The 19,343-nt window shown below is 37.1% G+C and overlaps 1 protein-coding gene across 3 annotated transcripts in view; it reads right to left on the bottom strand.

The window, feature by feature from the left end:
- The window catches only part of LOC139971131 (spectrin beta chain-like), a 67,694-nt gene that overhangs the window by 18,409 nt on the left and 29,942 nt on the right, over positions 1–19,343 (bottom strand). For all 3 annotated transcript variants that reach the window (XM_071977342.1, XM_071977341.1, XM_071977339.1), the window contains exons 33-50: positions 18,851–19,051; positions 18,342–18,458; positions 17,534–17,647; positions 16,709–16,891; positions 15,936–16,081; positions 14,638–14,752; positions 11,444–11,554; positions 10,645–10,824; positions 10,165–10,374; positions 9,802–9,951; positions 8,535–8,639; positions 7,983–8,062; positions 7,669–7,759; positions 7,060–7,215; positions 6,196–6,387; positions 5,443–5,526; positions 1,538–1,659; positions 570–684 (exon numbers count right to left, since the gene is read on the bottom strand). In XM_071977342.1, coding sequence (XP_071833443.1) covers positions 570–684; positions 1,538–1,659; positions 5,443–5,526; positions 6,196–6,387; positions 7,060–7,215; positions 7,669–7,759; positions 7,983–8,062; positions 8,535–8,639; positions 9,802–9,951; positions 10,165–10,374; positions 10,645–10,824; positions 11,444–11,554; positions 14,638–14,752; positions 15,936–16,081; positions 16,709–16,891; positions 17,534–17,647; positions 18,342–18,458; positions 18,851–19,051 — 2,472 coding nt within the window. The remainder of the gene's footprint in view (positions 1–569; positions 685–1,537; positions 1,660–5,442; positions 5,527–6,195; positions 6,388–7,059; positions 7,216–7,668; positions 7,760–7,982; positions 8,063–8,534; positions 8,640–9,801; positions 9,952–10,164; positions 10,375–10,644; positions 10,825–11,443; positions 11,555–14,637; positions 14,753–15,935; positions 16,082–16,708; positions 16,892–17,533; positions 17,648–18,341; positions 18,459–18,850; positions 19,052–19,343) is intronic.

Here is a 19,343-nt window from a genome sequence, read left to right as displayed (position 1 = left end):
TAGATGCAATTTGGTGCTCCAAATGAGATTTTTTTCTCATTTGGAAATGAAAAAGGGGTTTTCTGACTTGCGAAGCGGGGGGTCGGAATGATACTTCCGCCCCTCCACATTTTTCACTGGGGGGCTGGCGCCCCCCCAGCCCCCCGGTTCCTACGCCCTTGCATTTAAAGAACAAGATTGAATATAACCATTAAGAATGTAAATGGTAAAACTATCAAATTCTATCACAGTATGACACTCTCTAACATAGTTTAGGTGTACATTTTAGGTGCACTTTGAACTGCATGGTCTAAAACCTTCAAAAATCCATCTTCAGTTTTTTAGTTTCTTAGCAACATAAATGCTATGGTAGTTAATTCAGTAAAAGGGATTGGTTGGATACAGATCACAGCTTTAACAGAAGATCACATTGTAAGAGATAAATAAGTAAGTAAGTAAGGAAAGGTGCAAATTCTTAAACAAAATGGTATTAAGTAAATGAAAATATGATCAAATTTCACAAACAGCATCAGCTAATTAAAAACAGAAACAGTGAGATGAATTGTATTTATTTAGTTTTGTTTAATTACCTTTTCAGCAATCTTCTCCTTCAGTTCTTGAACTTCTCTATTAAAACTATGGATCTCTAAAGCTCTCCCGAGTTTCAGCTTGTAATTCTCAAGATTCTTCTGTAGTACTTGCCACCTTTAAAAAGAAAATGACAATAAATATAATATAAATGACTGAGGATAAGTTGGGTGTTTTCCTTAATAAAACATCTAAATGGCAAAGTTGGTAGGTAGCCTAAACTGTTCTGAGGGCATTCAAAGTTCTTATGCAATGAAAAAATATCCTCCTTCTGATGCAAAAGTTCAACAGATTCTCTTATATCCTCAGTAAAGTTTGACATAACCAAATGAGATATTTTTCCCACTATCTATCAAACAGGCCAACATCATTCCTGCAATATCACAGGACAACTTTAGTTGTCAGAGAGGATGTTACAAAATAATATATATTGATATTTTTAGAACATAATTACTTATTTATATTTTACTCCAAGTTTCTTTTTAACAGTCTTGTACAAAGCCAAGACTTTCTCACATGACTTTTACAACTCTCAACCCTTAGTCATCGTAACTTGTCACACCCAGCCACCAGAGTGTGGACAACAGTGTACCACATGTATATGTCGTCCCCTGGGGTACTTACTTTCCCTTGAGTGCAACTACAAGCTGGCACATGCAGCAAAATTTAAAAGTTACCTCGCAGTTGATGACTGATATGCCATGAAACAAAGTTTCTCGTAACTGTTGACTGCCATAATCGCTAAGGTGATAATACCACTTAAACACAAATTCACTGAATCTTCAATTCAGCCATTTTAAAGCAAGACCAAAAGCATAGAAAAAGCAGGAGTAGAAGGACAACTGGACAGCCTCATAACTTCTTACTATATATTTTTCGAATAATTTTAATCAAATGCTATAAAAAAGCTCACAGGCTCTCCAGAGTTCAAATGTGCATTTTCTTTGATGGCATGCAGAGCCAGACTTACTTTTCCTGGATATCTTGGGCCCTATCTTTGACCCCTTCGGCCAGTTCCTCGGGTCCCTCCTCGTTTATTCGATCAGCTAGCTCGCAGATGTCACCGACGGCCATATTGTCCACAGATTTGTCCTGAAATGTTTAACACAATTATTTCATTATGGATAGAACAACACTACAGGTGATTGTAATATAGACCATATCACCCCCTTGAAAGCAAAAAAGCAAAAAACACAAAACAATGTAAAAAAATACAAGAATGAAATGAATAAATAAATTAGCATAGGGTAACATATGGGGTATTAGACCAGGAGGTTATTTTCGTCCACAATTTTGTATTGATCAATTAAATCAATTTTGCTATGAAAATCATACTAAGTTAACAATATTTACTCATTCAAGATTTTTTTCATCTTGATATATCATTGTCATGCACATTTAATCAGCTTTTGAGCAGAAAACTAAATAACAAACCTTGAATGAGTCACTGCATATTTGGTTGATTTTAAGAGACGGCTGCACAGTATTAAAAGTAGTCTATGAAGAACTTGTGATCATCAGCAAATATAAATTACTGCTGTGATCATAAAACCCATGGAGAGTCAACACGTCTATCTAGAGTTTATAATTTCAATTGGTCACACATAAACAGCTTTTTAGTATTGTTTTACAACTCTGTGTTTGTTCAGTGGTCGAAAAAAACCATGCATAGGCTGTGTGTTAAGCAGTATTTGACTACTTTCAAACATGAAATTAACCCAGGCTCTGCATATTAAAGTTAAATCCTATGAATAGATTGACCAAAACTTGTCATAGAATCTATTTATGTTGGGTAACATGACCAAACATCTATTAACATGTTTGTTACAATTAAAACATGCCACGAGTTTGTCTGTGTTAGGTCAAGTATAACCAAGCTCAGCTATGTGCTGTAATGTATCACTTAACATACTATGCTAAGAACACTTTTTAAATATTTAACAGGATTTCCTACCTAATATAGCTTAAAGAGAAAAAGATGTGATATTAAGTTCCCATTTTTCTATTATTTTAGGATGATCGTGGACAGAATCACATGACATAAACTTGCATGGTCGAAATATTTCCCTATTGTCAGAAATCCCACCTGTATGTCTAAATACGTTTGTCAGACTACACTATTTGACTAAATTCTATTAATTCTTTCAAAACATTTAATGGAAAAAGAATAATTTACAAGAAATGGATTAATATTGTGAGCATGTTTTCATGAAAGTTGATACTGTTTTAGTCTTCATTTTTTTTTTGTGACACATAATCATTAAGTGGTCCCAAAACCCCCTCTTTCACAATAGTTCCATTTCTTGGCTTCATTTAAATAAGGTTTGGTTTCTACTAAACCACTGCAAAATACTCATCAGGCTGTTTTCACAGTTCATGTTTAATCTGTTTAGAATCACAACAGCTTACACGACCTCATAGAAAAGTCTGTGACCGTCTTACCCTACCAGTACACAATCCCTTCCATATACTTAACATTTTTACAGTTTGTTTTAATGTTGATAAGCACAGCATCAAGGATAATTAGATCATTTTCTTTCTTCGGTAAGATAGGTGGCATGCAGTTTATTATTACTTAACTCATCCTGTCGAGCTTGATTGTTGGTTATCTATGCATTCTGTTAAAGTGTATACAGAATTACACACATTTGGCTGTCTTTTGTTCCTGTTTCTTGTTTTCAAATCATCCAACAGCATCTAGGCTAGCAGGGGTCAAAATTTACGCTATTCCGCGATAGTGAAATCATGAACGGAATACCAAGTTGCTTGGGTTCACTATTCCCTATGGATAGTGCTAAAAGTGATAGCTAACAACAAACTTTGACAAATCCATCTAAATTTACTTGCCTGTCACTAGTCAGGCAACAATTTTAATTTGATTTGTTTCCCGGGCAAAAAACTTGCCCAAAAATACAAAAGAAATCACCTCGTGTACACATTAAAAACAACTGCCGATTACCCGATTTTTGTTATATTTTTCGGGCAAGTCGTCTCAGCCCCCAAATCAAATTAGGCTCCTACGCCTATGCTTGTGGGTTCCAGGGGCAAAGGCCCCCGGAAAATATTGGTAATTTTGCGTGTCTGGCGATAAAAAATTAGCAGTTGAAGATGCAAAATAATAACAAATTTTGGAATTTAAATTGTCACGAACCTGATGAAAATTTTAAAATGACAAGTTGGAGACTGTACGTAGCAATATTATGTTATGAAAAGAGATTTAAAATGTCTTACAATCGTTAAAAAGTTTAACTTACAAAACTTTCGATATTATGAAACAAACAACGTTCGGCAAAGCCCCGTTTCTAGACTGCCTAACAATGAATATACGTACAAAAGTTTACAACTGCAGAATTTAACCCAACTTAAATACTACGTCAGGCTATACATGTGTTGCAATTTCCCAGGTACCTTGCCAAACAACTGTGAGCTCATCCCCTGTCTTACACCTGTTTGTTAAGATTTTTTGGCACGTTTCCAAGAAACGTTACATGGAGTTAAACTGTTTTGGCTCCATTCTAGAATTAATTAGGTCAGTCAGTAAAGGATCGGTAAAGTTATGCGAAATATTATCTTAGACTTTCAAGAAAAGTAGGTAAACTATCTACGTAACATTTAGATAAGTAAAACACACCTCAAGCCAACTGACTCCTCCGCATGAACAAAACAATATATTCCCCATGATACACGAGGCACAGTCCATACTATACAAGCATATAATAGCACGATATCAAGGCCCTATAGCTACAGTATGGCCATCTTTATGTGTTAGGCCACTTGGCATGATTCACTAAATGCTTAATATTGTTTCCATGTTCTTGTACAAAACGTCAACTTCGCAAAATACAATGAGTTGTGTTTTGTAGTTACGTGTGATCCGTAACCGACAAGGTGGTTAGGCTATTTGCTATACACTTAACTATGGTAGGATATTATTTTTGCGTATTTTTGGAAATTCTAGAAAATACTTTTTCTCCCGCTTAATACCAGATGTGGTCTTCCGTTTTATTCATAGATGGGTGTCCTAGAGCCTTGTTAACATGACATTAGTTGCATTTAGCACGATATGCCAGATTCGCATGAATTTTTCGAAAGTGTTTTGTTCAATCTTTTCGTAAAATTTGAAAGGTGTACCAACTTACTTTTCTTACACAATTGGTAATTTCTCTACTGATTTTCGTTTTTTCCCCTCTATACAGTGAAGTGAATACGTTGTGCATTGAGTATAAACTTAAATCGAATGCAAGAAAACGATGCGGGGATTTCCAGCAGGCAAATGTTTTCTTTGCGGGATTACTGAGTCAGTTGAAGGGAATCCCGCACCTTAGAGGGAACACTGAATTGAAGTCAAATTCATACGAAAGAAAACGTTTACTAACTAACATACAATATACATAAAAAAAAAATGTGGAATGGCAACATTGTTCAAAACATTTCCCACGAGGCTGATTTATTACAGCAACCTTCCCGCGCTGGGCCGTGGGTGTCCGTGTGACCCATATACCCCGAAGTGTGCGAAACTAGCCATTGACAATGCCTTTGTGAGTGGGTTTTACAACCTGCGTCCTGGGTTACCTGCTTTCTTGCCTCAGTACACAAAACACTAATGATTATCAATAACCCAACAGAAGACACAACATATAATTTTGTTATGTTGTTTTTTTTTCTTTTTATAGTTTCAAAGGAAATTAAGGAATAGTGGAAAATGAGACGGAATAGTGTATTTTCAAATCCACTAATCCGCTGGAATAGTGGTAAATATTCTAAATTTCGACCCCTGGCAAGGCAGGGTTGCAATAGTCTTTACAGTAGATGTGCTTGAGCCTAGCCTAGTCCAGTTTGTATGAGAAGTATAAATAAACAGCTAATCCATATCACCTGTCCAAAGTTATCCAGTGTCCTCTGCAACTCCAAGCAGTGTTCGTAGTCAGCTCCGACATCCCCAAATGCCACCAGAGCGGTCTGGACGGTAGAGAGTAAAAACTTATTGCTACAACTTGTAGGTGCAAAATGATAAGTGACCATGTAGCTCGTCAATTAAAATCAATTGTAATAAATTGTGAAACAACTTAGCTGCATTTGGAGAAAGGTTGGATCTCGAGCAAGATACAAATAATTTAAATCAAGTGAGTGATTGGGTGGTAAAATGGCCAATGTTTGGTTATTGCAGAGCTATTGAGCATAACTAGCTCTTCTTCGGTGCATGATCACCGAAAGTGACAAGGAGCAGCAGGAATTGAAACTTTTTATAGAGAAGAGTGCCGACTTACGGAGCTTTGTTAGATTAGCAGAATCTATATATATATTTGGCATCGAGGTTTACCGCAACAGAAATTACCTGCGGAGGTGGAAACTGAGGTGGAAACTATGCCCAAGGTCAAAATTCCCAATGTTGATTATAGTCTAAGACCCCCTTCCCTTTCTTGTGATGCTATTAATGTTATTTACATTTTCTACTGTGTACTTTGCAAAGAGGGCAATTATGTAGGTGAAACAGGCTCCTGGTTCCGCTAACGTTTTAATAATCACAAAATATTTATTTGTGATAATGTTAATTTTCTAACTTTCTTAAACTATAAACTGATTTGAAGTGAACTGATAACAAACTAAACATTTCCATCATATAATTACCTTCTCTCTGATCCAAGAATCCACCCTATCTGCCTGTCTCTGGAACTCCAATAATGCTCTGAGCTGTTGGAGAGACTGTCCCTTCTTATTGGACAGTTCCCTGAGAGCAGTCCATCTACTGACAAGTTCAGAAACATCTCCGGCAACATCACTCTTATCGGGATGATCTATTTCTTGTAACTTTTCTCCAATCTGTTTTATGGTTATAACCCAAAACAATTTTGAGTACAGTTAGGAACAGTTTAAACTTGATATCAAGCTTCCTTTATGCTGGGCGGTGCATTAAAAGAAATCACTACCAGTATTAGAGCAATGGCTACAACACTCCATCAATTGCACTACAGTACAAGGCATGGTAAATAGCCTAACTGAATTGTACAAAGCTTGGTAAATAGCCTAACTGAATTGTACAAAGCTTGGTAAATAGCCTAACTGAATTGTACAAGGCAGGGTAAATAGCCTAACTGAATTGTACAAGGCATGGTAAATAGCCTAACTGAATTGTACAAGGCATGGTAAATAGTCTAAGTGAATTGTACAAGGCATGGTAAATAGCCTAACTGGATTGTACAAGACATGGTAAATAACTGAACTGTACTTCAAAACTATCTTCAAGTATCTTGTGAAGTATGTCAGAAAATAAAGTTTCATAAATAAGAAGTATAGTCAGATAAGAACGAGATTATTAATTAATAATTAATTATTTATTAATTAAGCAAAAGTCCAAGAACAATTTTCAAATTACTTGGTCTTGGGGAGATGGGGTGGGAGAGGGGCCGGGGGGGGGGTGCTTCAGGAGTTGTCCAACATCAATGTGTAACCTTACTCATAAACAATAATATACACACTCTTTTGTCTACTCACATTCTGTATGTCCTTGATGAGAGCCTCGTTAGCAGTCAGCTCAGCCTCAAAGGCCTGATGCTTCTTTAGTTTCTTCAACTTTTCTTGGAGCAGAGAACTCTCAAATGAACCATAGCTCTCCAAGACTTTTTGCTTCTCTGTTATTAGCAACTGTGCCTGGGTAATGATGTGAAAAGACACTATTTCATGAGGCTATGCCACAGATTGGGTTCTTCCTCTTCAACAGAATACAAAAACACTGCACATTCACAGTGGTGTCCATAGCCAGGTGAAGCCCTTAGGTACAATTATAGAACAGCGCCACCTTTGCAAAGTTGTCACGTTTCAATAAGTATAGCATGCAGATGCAAAATACATTAATCTTTTTTCCGATATTTCCGTAGGCACAATATTTAGCCTGCCCCCCTCCCCGCCCCCCAGATGCAAATACATTATTCTGTTTCCCGATATTTCCGCAGGCACAATATTTAGCCCCCCCCCCGGGAATTGGTTATCAGATTTGCATATTCAGCCGCATCAGTTAACTTTATCTTTATGAACTGTCAAATTCTGAGAATGGTAACAGCATTGCATAAACATTCCTTTATATTGAAATAATGTGGTTTTTACCTCTGTGAGATTTTCTCGAAACTGAGCATATAGTTTAGCCTGGGTGAGCTTTTCTCTTCTATGAATACTCCTATCTTTGATGTTGCTTCTCCTAAAATAGAACAAGAAATGAAACATTTTAGAGAAAGGAAGCAGCAGTAGTGGTACGAGCTGAGAGCTTGTAGCCAGCATTGAGCCTGCTTGTTAATACTTAACTAAACATATAAATGGCATGAATTCCTTCGGTTCCCTAGTATGATCAAAATGTCTGTCTCTTGAAGTTGGTATTAACAATTCTCAGATTTTTATAGAATAATAAATGTCCAAACACAAACCTTTCAATAATTTCTGTAAGTTTATGCTCCAATTCTCCACTAGGAGACAATGTCTCTTGGTGCTTTTGAACGGTCGACAACTGCAATAAATGAGAAATGAAAGAAAAAGAAAATCTCATTTACATTTGATCTTGATGTAATATTGGATGTAAATCGATAATAGAGTGAAATATTAACACAGAATATAGGACACTAAAAATGGTCTCATGATTAAGAAACCATATGCACACATAAAATAAGGAAAATTACTATGATATACTTTTTTAAAAACAGTTTTTGCAACATTTATTGCAGGTGTGCAAATAGGAACAATATGTGAGGATTAACAAGGTCACTTGGTTGAGGTAATGTCTCATAAAGCATCAAATATGAGCGAAAAAGAGATGAAACTAAATATGAACCTTAACAAGCAAGACGCAGAACATCAAAAGTAAAGTAAATCATTCATTGAAAATATCTCAGGGAGTAAACTCCACATTTTTGGCTTTTTTAAAATAAATATTTGTCTTGAAACTATCAACAGTTTTAGTTGTTTTAGTGATATTTCCATACCTTCTCCTCCTGGGTAGCTAGTAATTTATCAAAAGCCTCCTGTTTTCTGATTGCTGCATCGACTTGCTCTACCGAGTCACCAAAGTCACTTGTGGAGAGTAAAACCTGGAGAAAGAGAAGACCCATTCAACATCCAGTGTTATAGTTGAGTGGAAAAGGGAGGGGGAGAGGCAAATTCCAAGTGCTGCCCTGACCCCTCCTCGGATTATTTTGGTAGGTTTATGAACCATTCAGGTGAATCAAAATGTTTCTGAATGAGGAATGTAGCTATAGGGTCAATGAATGCAACTCCCATGTAAGGGGGTCTGGGTTTCTGATTTCTAAGGTCAAATGGTGTATTTTAAGGCATATTTAGACTATAATTAGGTCCATAATTAGGACTAAATGCAAAGTTGTGCTAATTGATACTTTCAAATTTTGAAAAAGGTTTTCGATGATGACTCTCATATCTATCGAAAGGATTTCTGAACCAACACTGAAATTTACAAATTTATTTTAAGCATGTTTTTTTTCATTTCAGATGTGTTATTTAAGACATTTAAGGCAGACTACTCTAGATCTCACATCTATCTTTTCCCACAAACCACAGCATTGTTTCCATATTACTGATAAAGTATATGCTAACAATCTTTACCCCAAAAAAGAGTCTTAATTTGCCGTAGTTTCATCCCTAAAACAGCTACTTACACATGGAAGGCAATACCAACTTTTACAGTTAATTTCACTATATGACAACATATTTTGTTCAATATGTGATCTTAAAGGGCTTGAATGTAATTTTTCTAACTGCTTACCACATTGCTGCATGAATTTGATGAAAATTAATTCATGCACAGTTGGTACGACTTCACTTTGCTCATCATAATGATGGTCCTGTCATAAACGTGGGCTGTAATTCTCAGCATGAATAGGGTCATCTCCCCCCCACCCACCCCCCCATTTACCTCCCTCTCACATTTCACCTGGTCTCCTCATCAAAGTATTGTTCAATCAATCTGTGATTGTAATTGGCTTGAATGTAACCAATAAATCGTTAACTAACTTGAAAAATGATGATGGAAGCAAAGCCATGCACAGTTGGAAACACTTCCCTCTTGGTTAGCGTTAACGAAGGATCTTTCATTATCTTAGGCTGTAATTATTCATCAGTTCTGAAAAACTGATCCTTTCCCAAAATTCCCTCCCTCTCTCAATCCAGCAGATCACCTCCTCCCTCTCCCCTCCACAATGACAGTACTTCCATTGTGCACACTACCCTAACACCTACCTCTTGCTGTGAACTAATGGTGTGTAACTGTTCTACATCTCGTAGGAAGGCCTGTTCCGCTTGCATCTGGTTTAGAGCCTCTTTCTTCACTTCCCACTTAGTGAGCAGTTCTTCCCTTTCCTCTGTCACAGCTTCTAATTTTTCAGCGACCTGATGTGGAATAGTAATTTAGTACATTTTCAGGTAATTACCTATTTTAATTTAATAAGAGGCACTTAGGACCAAACTTGACCACCCCCCCCCAAATAGAAATATTTTGTTTCAAACAGTACCAATGCCATCTGAACAATGTCCTTTTTGTGATACCACACAACAACAGCCCCTAAAGTTTATAGCATCTTGCACAGATGATCTCTGACATACCTCTTGATTAGCATAATGCTGCTGTTGTATTAGGATGCTACCAGCCTCCATTAAGGAGGTAAAGTTATCTTCTCTGGCTCCTATCTCCACTTGCAGCTCGTCGTGTTGTCGCAGGGCATCTGCAGCAGAGGTGACGCTCTTAGTCGTCGCAGCGTTGGTCACGTCCATCTCTGTCTTCATCTCGTTAGCCCACTCCATCAGCTCACGAAACTATAGGATGTAACAGCCAGAACAACATCGATAAAAACAAAACTTTGAATTTTGCAAGGAGAGGAAAAGGACAAGGAGAACAAATTGAAGTGCAACAAAACTTTATCGAGCACATGTCAATAATAATAGGTCATCGAAAGATCTGCTTGGATAGATCTCCCAATATATTAAACTCAAACACTGCTGAACTGCTGGAGTAGTAAATCCAACTTCAGTTAAGTGTTGTGCTTTACATAAAACCGAAACCAAAGATTGACGATCTATACTCACTGTTGCAATGAAAGTATGATAATCAAGAGCAGCTTGTAGCAGATTCCCTCTTTCGTTCGTTCCCTCTTGAAGTTGGTTCCATTTCTCTACGACAGCCTCTTGCATCTCTCCCAACTGATCGGTAAAGACATCTGGGTACTCTTCATCTAACTCTGATCCACTCTTTAGTAAAGTATCCAGCTGTAATGAGGACGGTGAAAAGTGAAAATAATAAATAGTAAAGTGCGGGTTAATTTATTCTCAGGGGTGAATAATAGAAGTAAAACAACTAAACCATACAGGCTTTACGTACTTTATTCAAGGTTCACTCTCTTTTCAGAGACATGCTGTATATCTTAGAAATGACGTGAAGCAATTCTTCTTGTCATTAAGGATGCAATTAGCTGGTAATCAGTCTAAAGCACTCGACGACAAGGAGACATTTCACAAAAGGTATTTATTGTATGCAAATTAGGCTAGGCCTGAGTATATCTGCTAGGACAGTACTGTAGGTGTAACAATAGGATAGAATTGAAACATAAATATATATATATATCTGACACTTCTGCAACAGCCTACAACACATTTTGAGATCAAATATATGTATTTGCAAGTCAGTAGTAAACATCCCATTGCAAATAAAAACCTGATAAACTAAAACACACTGCAGTCGAAGGGTGCAAAAACTTAAATACATGACTGTCTGCATAAGGCTGACTTCAAATCTAACTTGATGTTGGTCAAATGTTTCTATAAACTATTTGTCCTCACACAATTGTTAACACAGTAATACTGTATTCAACTTGACATATAAACTTACCTGAGTACTTAATGCGACAAGATCCGTAGTGAATGCTTCGTGTTTCCTGATCAAAGATTGCACCGAATCGACTCCTTTACCCAGCTCATCCGAGAGTAAAGCATTCTTTTCCTGAAATAAAATCATTCCAGGTCACTGAGAACAGCATTGTCACAATTACTCCTCCATCCTGTTATTTTTATCAACAGGCCTTTAACTTTGAAGTCAATTAAACTGTTTTTCTTAGGATTATTAAACCAAGGATAAAAATGGTATTTAAGGAGTGCCTAATGATCTGAGACTGCTAAATACTCACCCTGGCAACCCACAGTACCACTGAAGGTTACCTGTTAGACAGCCAGTAAAAACAAGAGCATCAATGACGCAGTATCTCAATACTGGAAGTTTTAATTTTGATTCCTAATTTCAAATCTTTGCTCTGTCTCTACAATTATCAATATCAATCATGGTACAACGAATATATAACTTGCATTTTTGCCACTAATAGTCTCTGCAGGTTACACTTTATCCTGCTAGTCTTGCCTTTAGCGCTCATTGCCTGTTAGTCGAAAGAACGACGTTGCAAGGTTTAGTAATGTCATAGAATATTTAAGAACTTGTTTTTTATGTGGTATCCTTCATCTTGGGTCAGTCTCTGTTGGACTTTTTGGTCATATAGTTTGACGTCAATCACAACGGCCAAATTAGAAGAGGCGAACAACTCGACCATATTCTTGATGCCTGCCTTGAGAGCTAGGCCTATTGACCTACTGTATGTTACTGTAGACTGTAGTGGTGACTACCATCAAAACTGTGTCCACTTCTAGATATCAAAACAACCCACGTTTTTCCATCTCAATTTTTCTGACATGAAGATTTCATGGATTTATGACTTGGAAAAAATAATGTAAAAGAAGATTACAAGTTTTTATATGCAAGTGATGGGTGGCCTCCTCTCCCCCCCCCCCCCCTAATAGCCACCTCAGTTCCTCTCCATTTTGTTATTTTATTTTAATTCTTTGTACAATTGATGTCAAACATTACAGGTTCAAAAGAAAGCTAAACATACGGCCATGGCTATTCTTACGACTAGTCGTAACAATTATTTATAAACTATTCTTACGACAAAGGGCGAATTCAAGCACAGTAAAGTAAATAAAGCAACTGCGCATGTAGTAGGGGTAACCCTAACTTTAACCCTAAACCCCAATCCTAACACTAACCCTAACCGGAAATTATTGTTACTCCCTGGTCGTAAAAAATAGTACTCCTGTCATAAAAATAGCAACTGCGCATGCGTAATCGGAAATTATTCTTACAAACAGTCGTAAGAATAGCCACTTTGTTCTTATAACCTTATACATCTTATATCCTTATAAATAAAACATAACCTTATACAATTTTTATAGTCTTATAAAAGTTGTGATGCTATGGCCGGCTCCTGTTTTATACGTACCCATCAAACAAACTTACCCTGGTCCTTCCTAGGTAAAGCTGTCTGAACACCAGTACAATGCTAATGTGGCTATCACTGAAAGCCTAATAGGCCTAGGGGGCCTAGGCCTATAGCCTATATATATATTTTTTAAATGCACTAGGCCTACAGTAAGTAGTCTTCAGAAATACAAGAATGTGTATACGTAATTATACAAAATACATGAAGGGCAATCAAACAAACTTATCATGGCCCTTGCTCTGAAAAGCTACCTGAACACCAGTACTATCCTTAAATGGATGCTACAAAAACGTAGAATTCAGCAGTACAGGCTGTGTATATGTAATTAGCATGCAATACACACCTCGCGTACCTAACTACACTACAGAAAATTTGTCGCGAGGGTAGCCATTTTCCTATATAACATGTAGCTGTCATGAGTCATAGCCAATCTGCTACAAAACAGACTTGGGGGCGGGGCTAAATCATCAAAAACGGACCTTTTTACTAAAAGTAGGGGCGACAGCTCAGTGTTGTTTTAAGAAAGAAAAATCATTTAAACATCAAATAAAGCAAATAAAAGCCATAAAATGTCATATACAGCTAGTAAAATTCTTATTAATACCTACCTGTAAACAACAAATGAAAGTTTAAAATGTTAATAAAACATATAATACATAGGACCCTACTTTAGACGATACCACTGTTGAAAGACTATTCTATTCTCTTTCATAAAACATAAGTTTTGGAGCGTGTGCAAAACAGGTCTGACAAAGTGTGTTTTCGGCCCGAATTGGCCCGATTTGGACATAAATCGGTGAAAAAGTCACAGAATGAGATACAATTCTGGAATAAAAAATAGTAACTTTTGTTGGTCTATATGATATATTCTTGCTCTGGAAATTCCAGAGAAAAAGAACTTTGTTTGAAGACGCTGAAAAAGTTTTAAGAGAAGAGAGAGTCCCACTTACTGTTACAATATCTCTATACATGTAATGTATTGAGATAAAAATCTGTTATCGCTCACATTAAACAGCCATCTTTCTAGACAATCAGCATTTGCTATTTGGACAACCTCAAAATTGAAACTTCAAGCTATGATATGCTTTTTGATACCATTGGTATTTTCTTGTCTTACCCTTGTATAGATATTACTAATGATGCTTGGTACTTTGCAAAGTTACTTTGCCTTGCTCCTGCCTTGTTTTCTTTGTTTTAACATTACCAAGGAAGCTTCATGTTGTTTCTGTTATGTAGAGCTCTGATTTTGGAGGTACCAATGAATCTGTTTAGTGTTTACTGGTATCACTTTGAGTTCATAGTTTAATTCCCCAATAATACCATGTTTGCTGTTGTTTGCCTTTACAATTGTCTCTGAGTTTAGCAGTCTCTTTCCAACGACTTTTTCATGTTTGCTAATAGTAGTTGTACCAGAGGTCATTGTCTTAAACTCCACAAGTCACAAAGTAGGATTAATATTCGGCATAACTTGTTTTCTAATAGGGTTGTGAATGAGTGGAACGGTTTGCCTAAGAAAGTTGTACTTGCAAGTAGTGTGAATGGGTTTAAGAACGCTTTGGACAAGCACTTTAAGCATTGTAATCGGGTCTGAGTGTTTGTGTCTTCAGTTTTTTCCCTTTCCTATAGGGTCCTTGATGGGGACTTGAGTTTCCCTCTTGATCCTTTTTTTTCGATTAAACTAAACTAAACTAAAACCCTACAATCAGATCAGAACAAATAAAACATGTCCCTCGTAATTAAGTGAGTAGTTTGATCTTACCTGTATCCGTGACAGGACATCATCGAACATGCATCTGAATTGATGCATCTCGCCTGCTGCCTGCAATCTCTGTTCTCGGGTTATAACCTGCTCCATCAACATCTGGAGGGCTTGCCTGGTGAAATAAAGTTAAATAGATAAAATGGGTACTTTGTATTAACCTCTACTAAGGGAACGTCCCCCTCCATGCTACTACTGGTAACCTTTAAAACATTGCCATTCTGTCTTCAGCACCCGCCAATAACTTCAACAAGTGATTCTTAAATTTTCATCAAGTATGAAAGTACACCACAAGATTTTCAGAACCTATCAAATGTGATACAAGCACAGCAACATTGAAAGAGACGTAAGTAGCACTCAAGTTTCAACACTCTCTCATATGACACAATTTCATCAAACAAAAAATTATTCATCCAACTCTTTCCAACGACGAATATCTACTACAATCGTATTAACTTAGCTCAATTTCATATAAAATGGTTCATTCAACGATTTCCAGCCGCCTTGACTATGCAACTTCTCTGATTTGTGGTGCAACTTAAATCCAACTTTCCAGACTACAAAGGATCCAGAATACAGTGGCAAGAATTGCTACTAAATCCTCCAAATTCATAACAATATAATCAACTCTTAAAGAATTACACTGGCTTTTTGTTAAGATGCATATACGTAACAGAAGTCTTCTGTTAGTCTTCACAGCCATAAGATGTGGCACTCTGTAGTATTTACAAACTCTTCTTCATCTTAAGAGTGAAAAAAGGCCCCTTCGTTCACATAACCTATTCCTGTTTCAAGTCGCATTGTCTCACACATGAAGACCTTTTGGTGATTGCAGCTTCCAACACACAGCTCCTCGCTTGTGGAACTCACTTCGGGTTCTTTTAAAATCATTGGACTCGTTCCTTTAAGGTTGGCAATAAAAGCTTTCTCTTTGCTAAGTGTTTTTGAGTGGTCAATGTTACCTTAGCACCTGAAGAGTGCTTTGAGCAACCTGTACATATTGGATTCTATGCAATGTATGACTAATTAACACCATACATGTAAGTATTGGCTTTTTAGTTCCGATCTCTTGTTTATTTATGGCTTCTACACAATGTTATTGCATAATACTTCACTTCTCAGCAACTCCCTGACTGAACAATAGACAACTTTCCCAAGAAAAGAAAAAAAAAGAAGAAAAAAAAGAAAGTGTCTACTTTATAAAAACAATACTATTATCCCCTGCGGGACCTCTCGCGAGGTCGAAGAGGGGTTAAACTCCTTTTTGTTTGACATGTAAGTATCTTTGGTAAACTCACTTCAAACTGTTCTGCTTCTCCCGAATCCCTTCGCAGTCTGGATGACTTCTTTCCGTTAGAGCTTTGCCCTGTCCTTCACAGCTGCTGTACATTTCTAGACCTTTCTCCACTCGCTGCTTAAAGTTCACAAACACATCCCACAGCATCTACATATTAAGAGAAAAATACAAAATGGAGCATAGCATAACAACCGTATTTCATTTGGGTAGGTTTCTGAAGTTTATGCTGCTAGGATTGCTGGTAGCATCAAGTTTGCTTGCAAAATCCTGCAAAAATAGTCTCTTATTTTTTGTCCTTGAAAAAAAAAGGATTGGTGAGGGAAGAATAAATAAACTAGAGCATCAATAAATGCAAAATCTGAACAGACCAGGGCAGAAGTTGGGCATAAGACATTTGACCATTTAAGACATACATATCAACCATGCTGCCAAGTGTACGATACCCTCGTGAGAATGCTTTTACATTGACGTTTTGATTTCCGTGTGCTTAATCAAAGGTGAAATGCCAAAAGTGCTCCTTAAACAACATAAATCTAGCAAGCTACCTCACAGCTTTATTGATCAAATCATTAAAGATTTGCTCAGCATTCAGTATAACATGATATCTAGACCATAGATCCTTAATGTTAAACTTCAGTGCATAGTAGCAATTAGCTCTCTGCAAAAATGGATTTTTTTCGAATCACCATGACACTTACTCAAGGCATCAATGACTGGCAGGTAAAAGCAGAGTCAACATTATTTTTCAAAAATATTTCCCCTCCATTTTGATACCTGCATGTGTTCGTAATCTTGGCCGTACTCCTCTGATGATGCGACCTGATAATGTTCTTCGATCCACTCGCCGAGCTCATCGCTGTCTCTCAAGTACTGATGCATCAGCTGTGTCAGCTCTAGCTGTCCTCTCCAATCACTGACAGAGGTAGCTACTTCCATCAGCAGTTTCTCCAAGCAACCCTACCGTGGCACATGAAAAGACAAGATTAACTTTATAACATTTATATATCAACAAAAAAAAAACTGTCATGAATTGGTTTGATGCAATGACTCATCCATATTATCTGGTGACTAACCAATCATTATGCATTGATAACAAGAACATGGCTGAGATTTGGTGACTTTTAAGAACACATTAAATGACATTTCTAACAGTGGACAGGTGATGTATTTATTCACACCTGATGCCATGTTGATTTTCTGATTCAGGTTGTAGCATGATTTGAACAGTTTTTTTGTTGACAATCCTTAATAAGAGAGCGTGGTGGCCAATTGGCTAAGGCGTCGGACTCGTGATCCAAGGATTGCTGGTTTGATTCCTGCCTAGTTAATTACGTTGTGTCCTTGGGCAAGATGCTTTATCTCACTTGCCTCTCTCCACCCAGGGGTTAAATGGGTACCTGTGAGGTAACTTGTCATTAGGCGCAGTATATAACTGCTGCCGACTGGAGGGATTGTCTCTGGGACAGGTTATCATTGACCAGGGGTAATATAATGTCTGTAAGCGCTGTGATATGGTTTACCATGAATAGCGTAGCTAATGCCTTATATTATTATTATTATTATTATTAAGAACAAAACTGCTGTTGAAATCAACTGTACCTGTTTCTCTCTGACCAGCTTTGTCTCTGGGTTGTTCTCACGTACTATCTTGTCAACCCTTTTCTGCAAATCGGCAATGATTTCCTCTTGGCACTGAAGTTCCTCTTCTAGAGCCTAACGAGAAGCAACAAAAGCAAAATAAAACAATAAAAAAAAAAATAATAATAGAAAGATAGAAAGAAAGAGTGAGACCACAAAATTCAAGACAAACCTAACCCTTTCACATTCCAGTTTGGCTATCCTTTGCGTTTCAGTATAGTATATGTATACGAGAAAAACTTACAAGTTTGTAACGTCAGACACTAATTTTTGAAGTTGATTTCCACAAATAATATTTTCATGAATGAATAATTGTTTTATGAATGTGCCACAGCCTCTTGGATGCATTCAAGGACACGGTATGACATTTTTTCTTTCTCCCATTCTCTGTGTTTAACTATTTCATCCATTCAAATTAAGGATTCTTCCCCATGATAAGTATTCAACAGTTTTTCAAAAGTGTGTAAAAAGTGTTAAAAAACATGAACTAAAAGCAACATGACCTTCGTAAAATCTAAGGCAAAAATCAAATAAAAGTGGAGGAGATGCAAGACTGGCTATAAACAACACATGAACAATACAGTATTGTATACTTTAGTTAAGTACATGGTATTAACGAGATGTTAGGGAATTGGGTCAAGAGAGGTAGTGAGAGAAGGAAGTTTAGGGGAAGATGATTGCAATCAAGACATTTTTCAACAATACAGGGAACTTACAGTAACTTCAACATGCAAATGACAGACAGTCACAGATTAGCTTGACTAATTACCTTGCTCTTGGTCAACAGTTTACTGGTGGCCATTTCATCTTTTCCTAAATCTTGGTGGAACTTTTCTCTCAGTTTATCGGAACACCACAACTCCACTTCACTGGCATCCACCAGGTACTGCACATTTGAATGATTAAAACAAAAATTAAAAACCAGTTAATTAAACGACAGAAGCAACAAGCATACGTATACATACATAACTTTATATGCAACATAACACATTGGACTTACAAACATATGGTAAAGTTGGGTTTTACGTTTTAACAATAATGCATGGATAGCTGTTGACTTGAGCAAGAAGCAGATACCAAGGAGTCATGTTTGCTTGATGATTCTTGACAATAATCAAAGACAATGTAGTAACTCATGGCTTCATGTCAAGGAGATATCTGAAAATAATCAGTGATGAGAAAGGGCCTATAACCATTCCAACTTCCCCAAGATAAAACCTCCATTTAAATCCTTCAAAGTATTAAAAGCCAAATGTGAATATTAATCATGTCACAAACCTGTTGTACCCTGAAATTCATCTCAATGTTCCTTTCTCTCTTTTCCCCAAGACCCAATAATTCCTTCCAAGATTCCAAGAGTTGTTCAAAGCTCTCTCTAATCTCACCACTCGCAAAATGGTTCTGATTTATCAATGTCTGGCCTTCATCGATACAGCTCCTGACCAATGGCTCATGATTGATCAGCTCAGACTTTAGTTTCTGTACAAAGAAGAATGTATGAAACGATTGAAAGGTTTGTGCAAAGAAGAGAAGTAGTAGAGCAGGGATGTGCTCAGGAATATTTGAGTGCCGGGCAGATTGTGCGGTAGTGTGATCCACACCCTGGGAGAGGGATCTCATGGGTGGGGTACCCCCTCCCCACTGGACAAATTTTGAACATGAAGTATGCTTAGGTGGTGCTATTTTTCCTATTCTGTGCCATTTATTCTCCCAAATTTGGTTATGGTAAAATTTGTTAAATTATCATCAAAAAAGTGCCTGGCGGAAATGT

The sequence above is a fragment of the Apostichopus japonicus genome, chromosome 8 (genome assembly GCF_037975245.1).
Source record: "Apostichopus japonicus isolate 1M-3 chromosome 8, ASM3797524v1, whole genome shotgun sequence".
Classification (NCBI taxonomy): domain Eukaryota; kingdom Metazoa; phylum Echinodermata; class Holothuroidea; order Aspidochirotida; family Stichopodidae; genus Apostichopus; species Apostichopus japonicus.
Note: the sequence above shows the minus strand (reverse complement) of the source record. Positions and strands in the feature narration are given on the sequence as shown.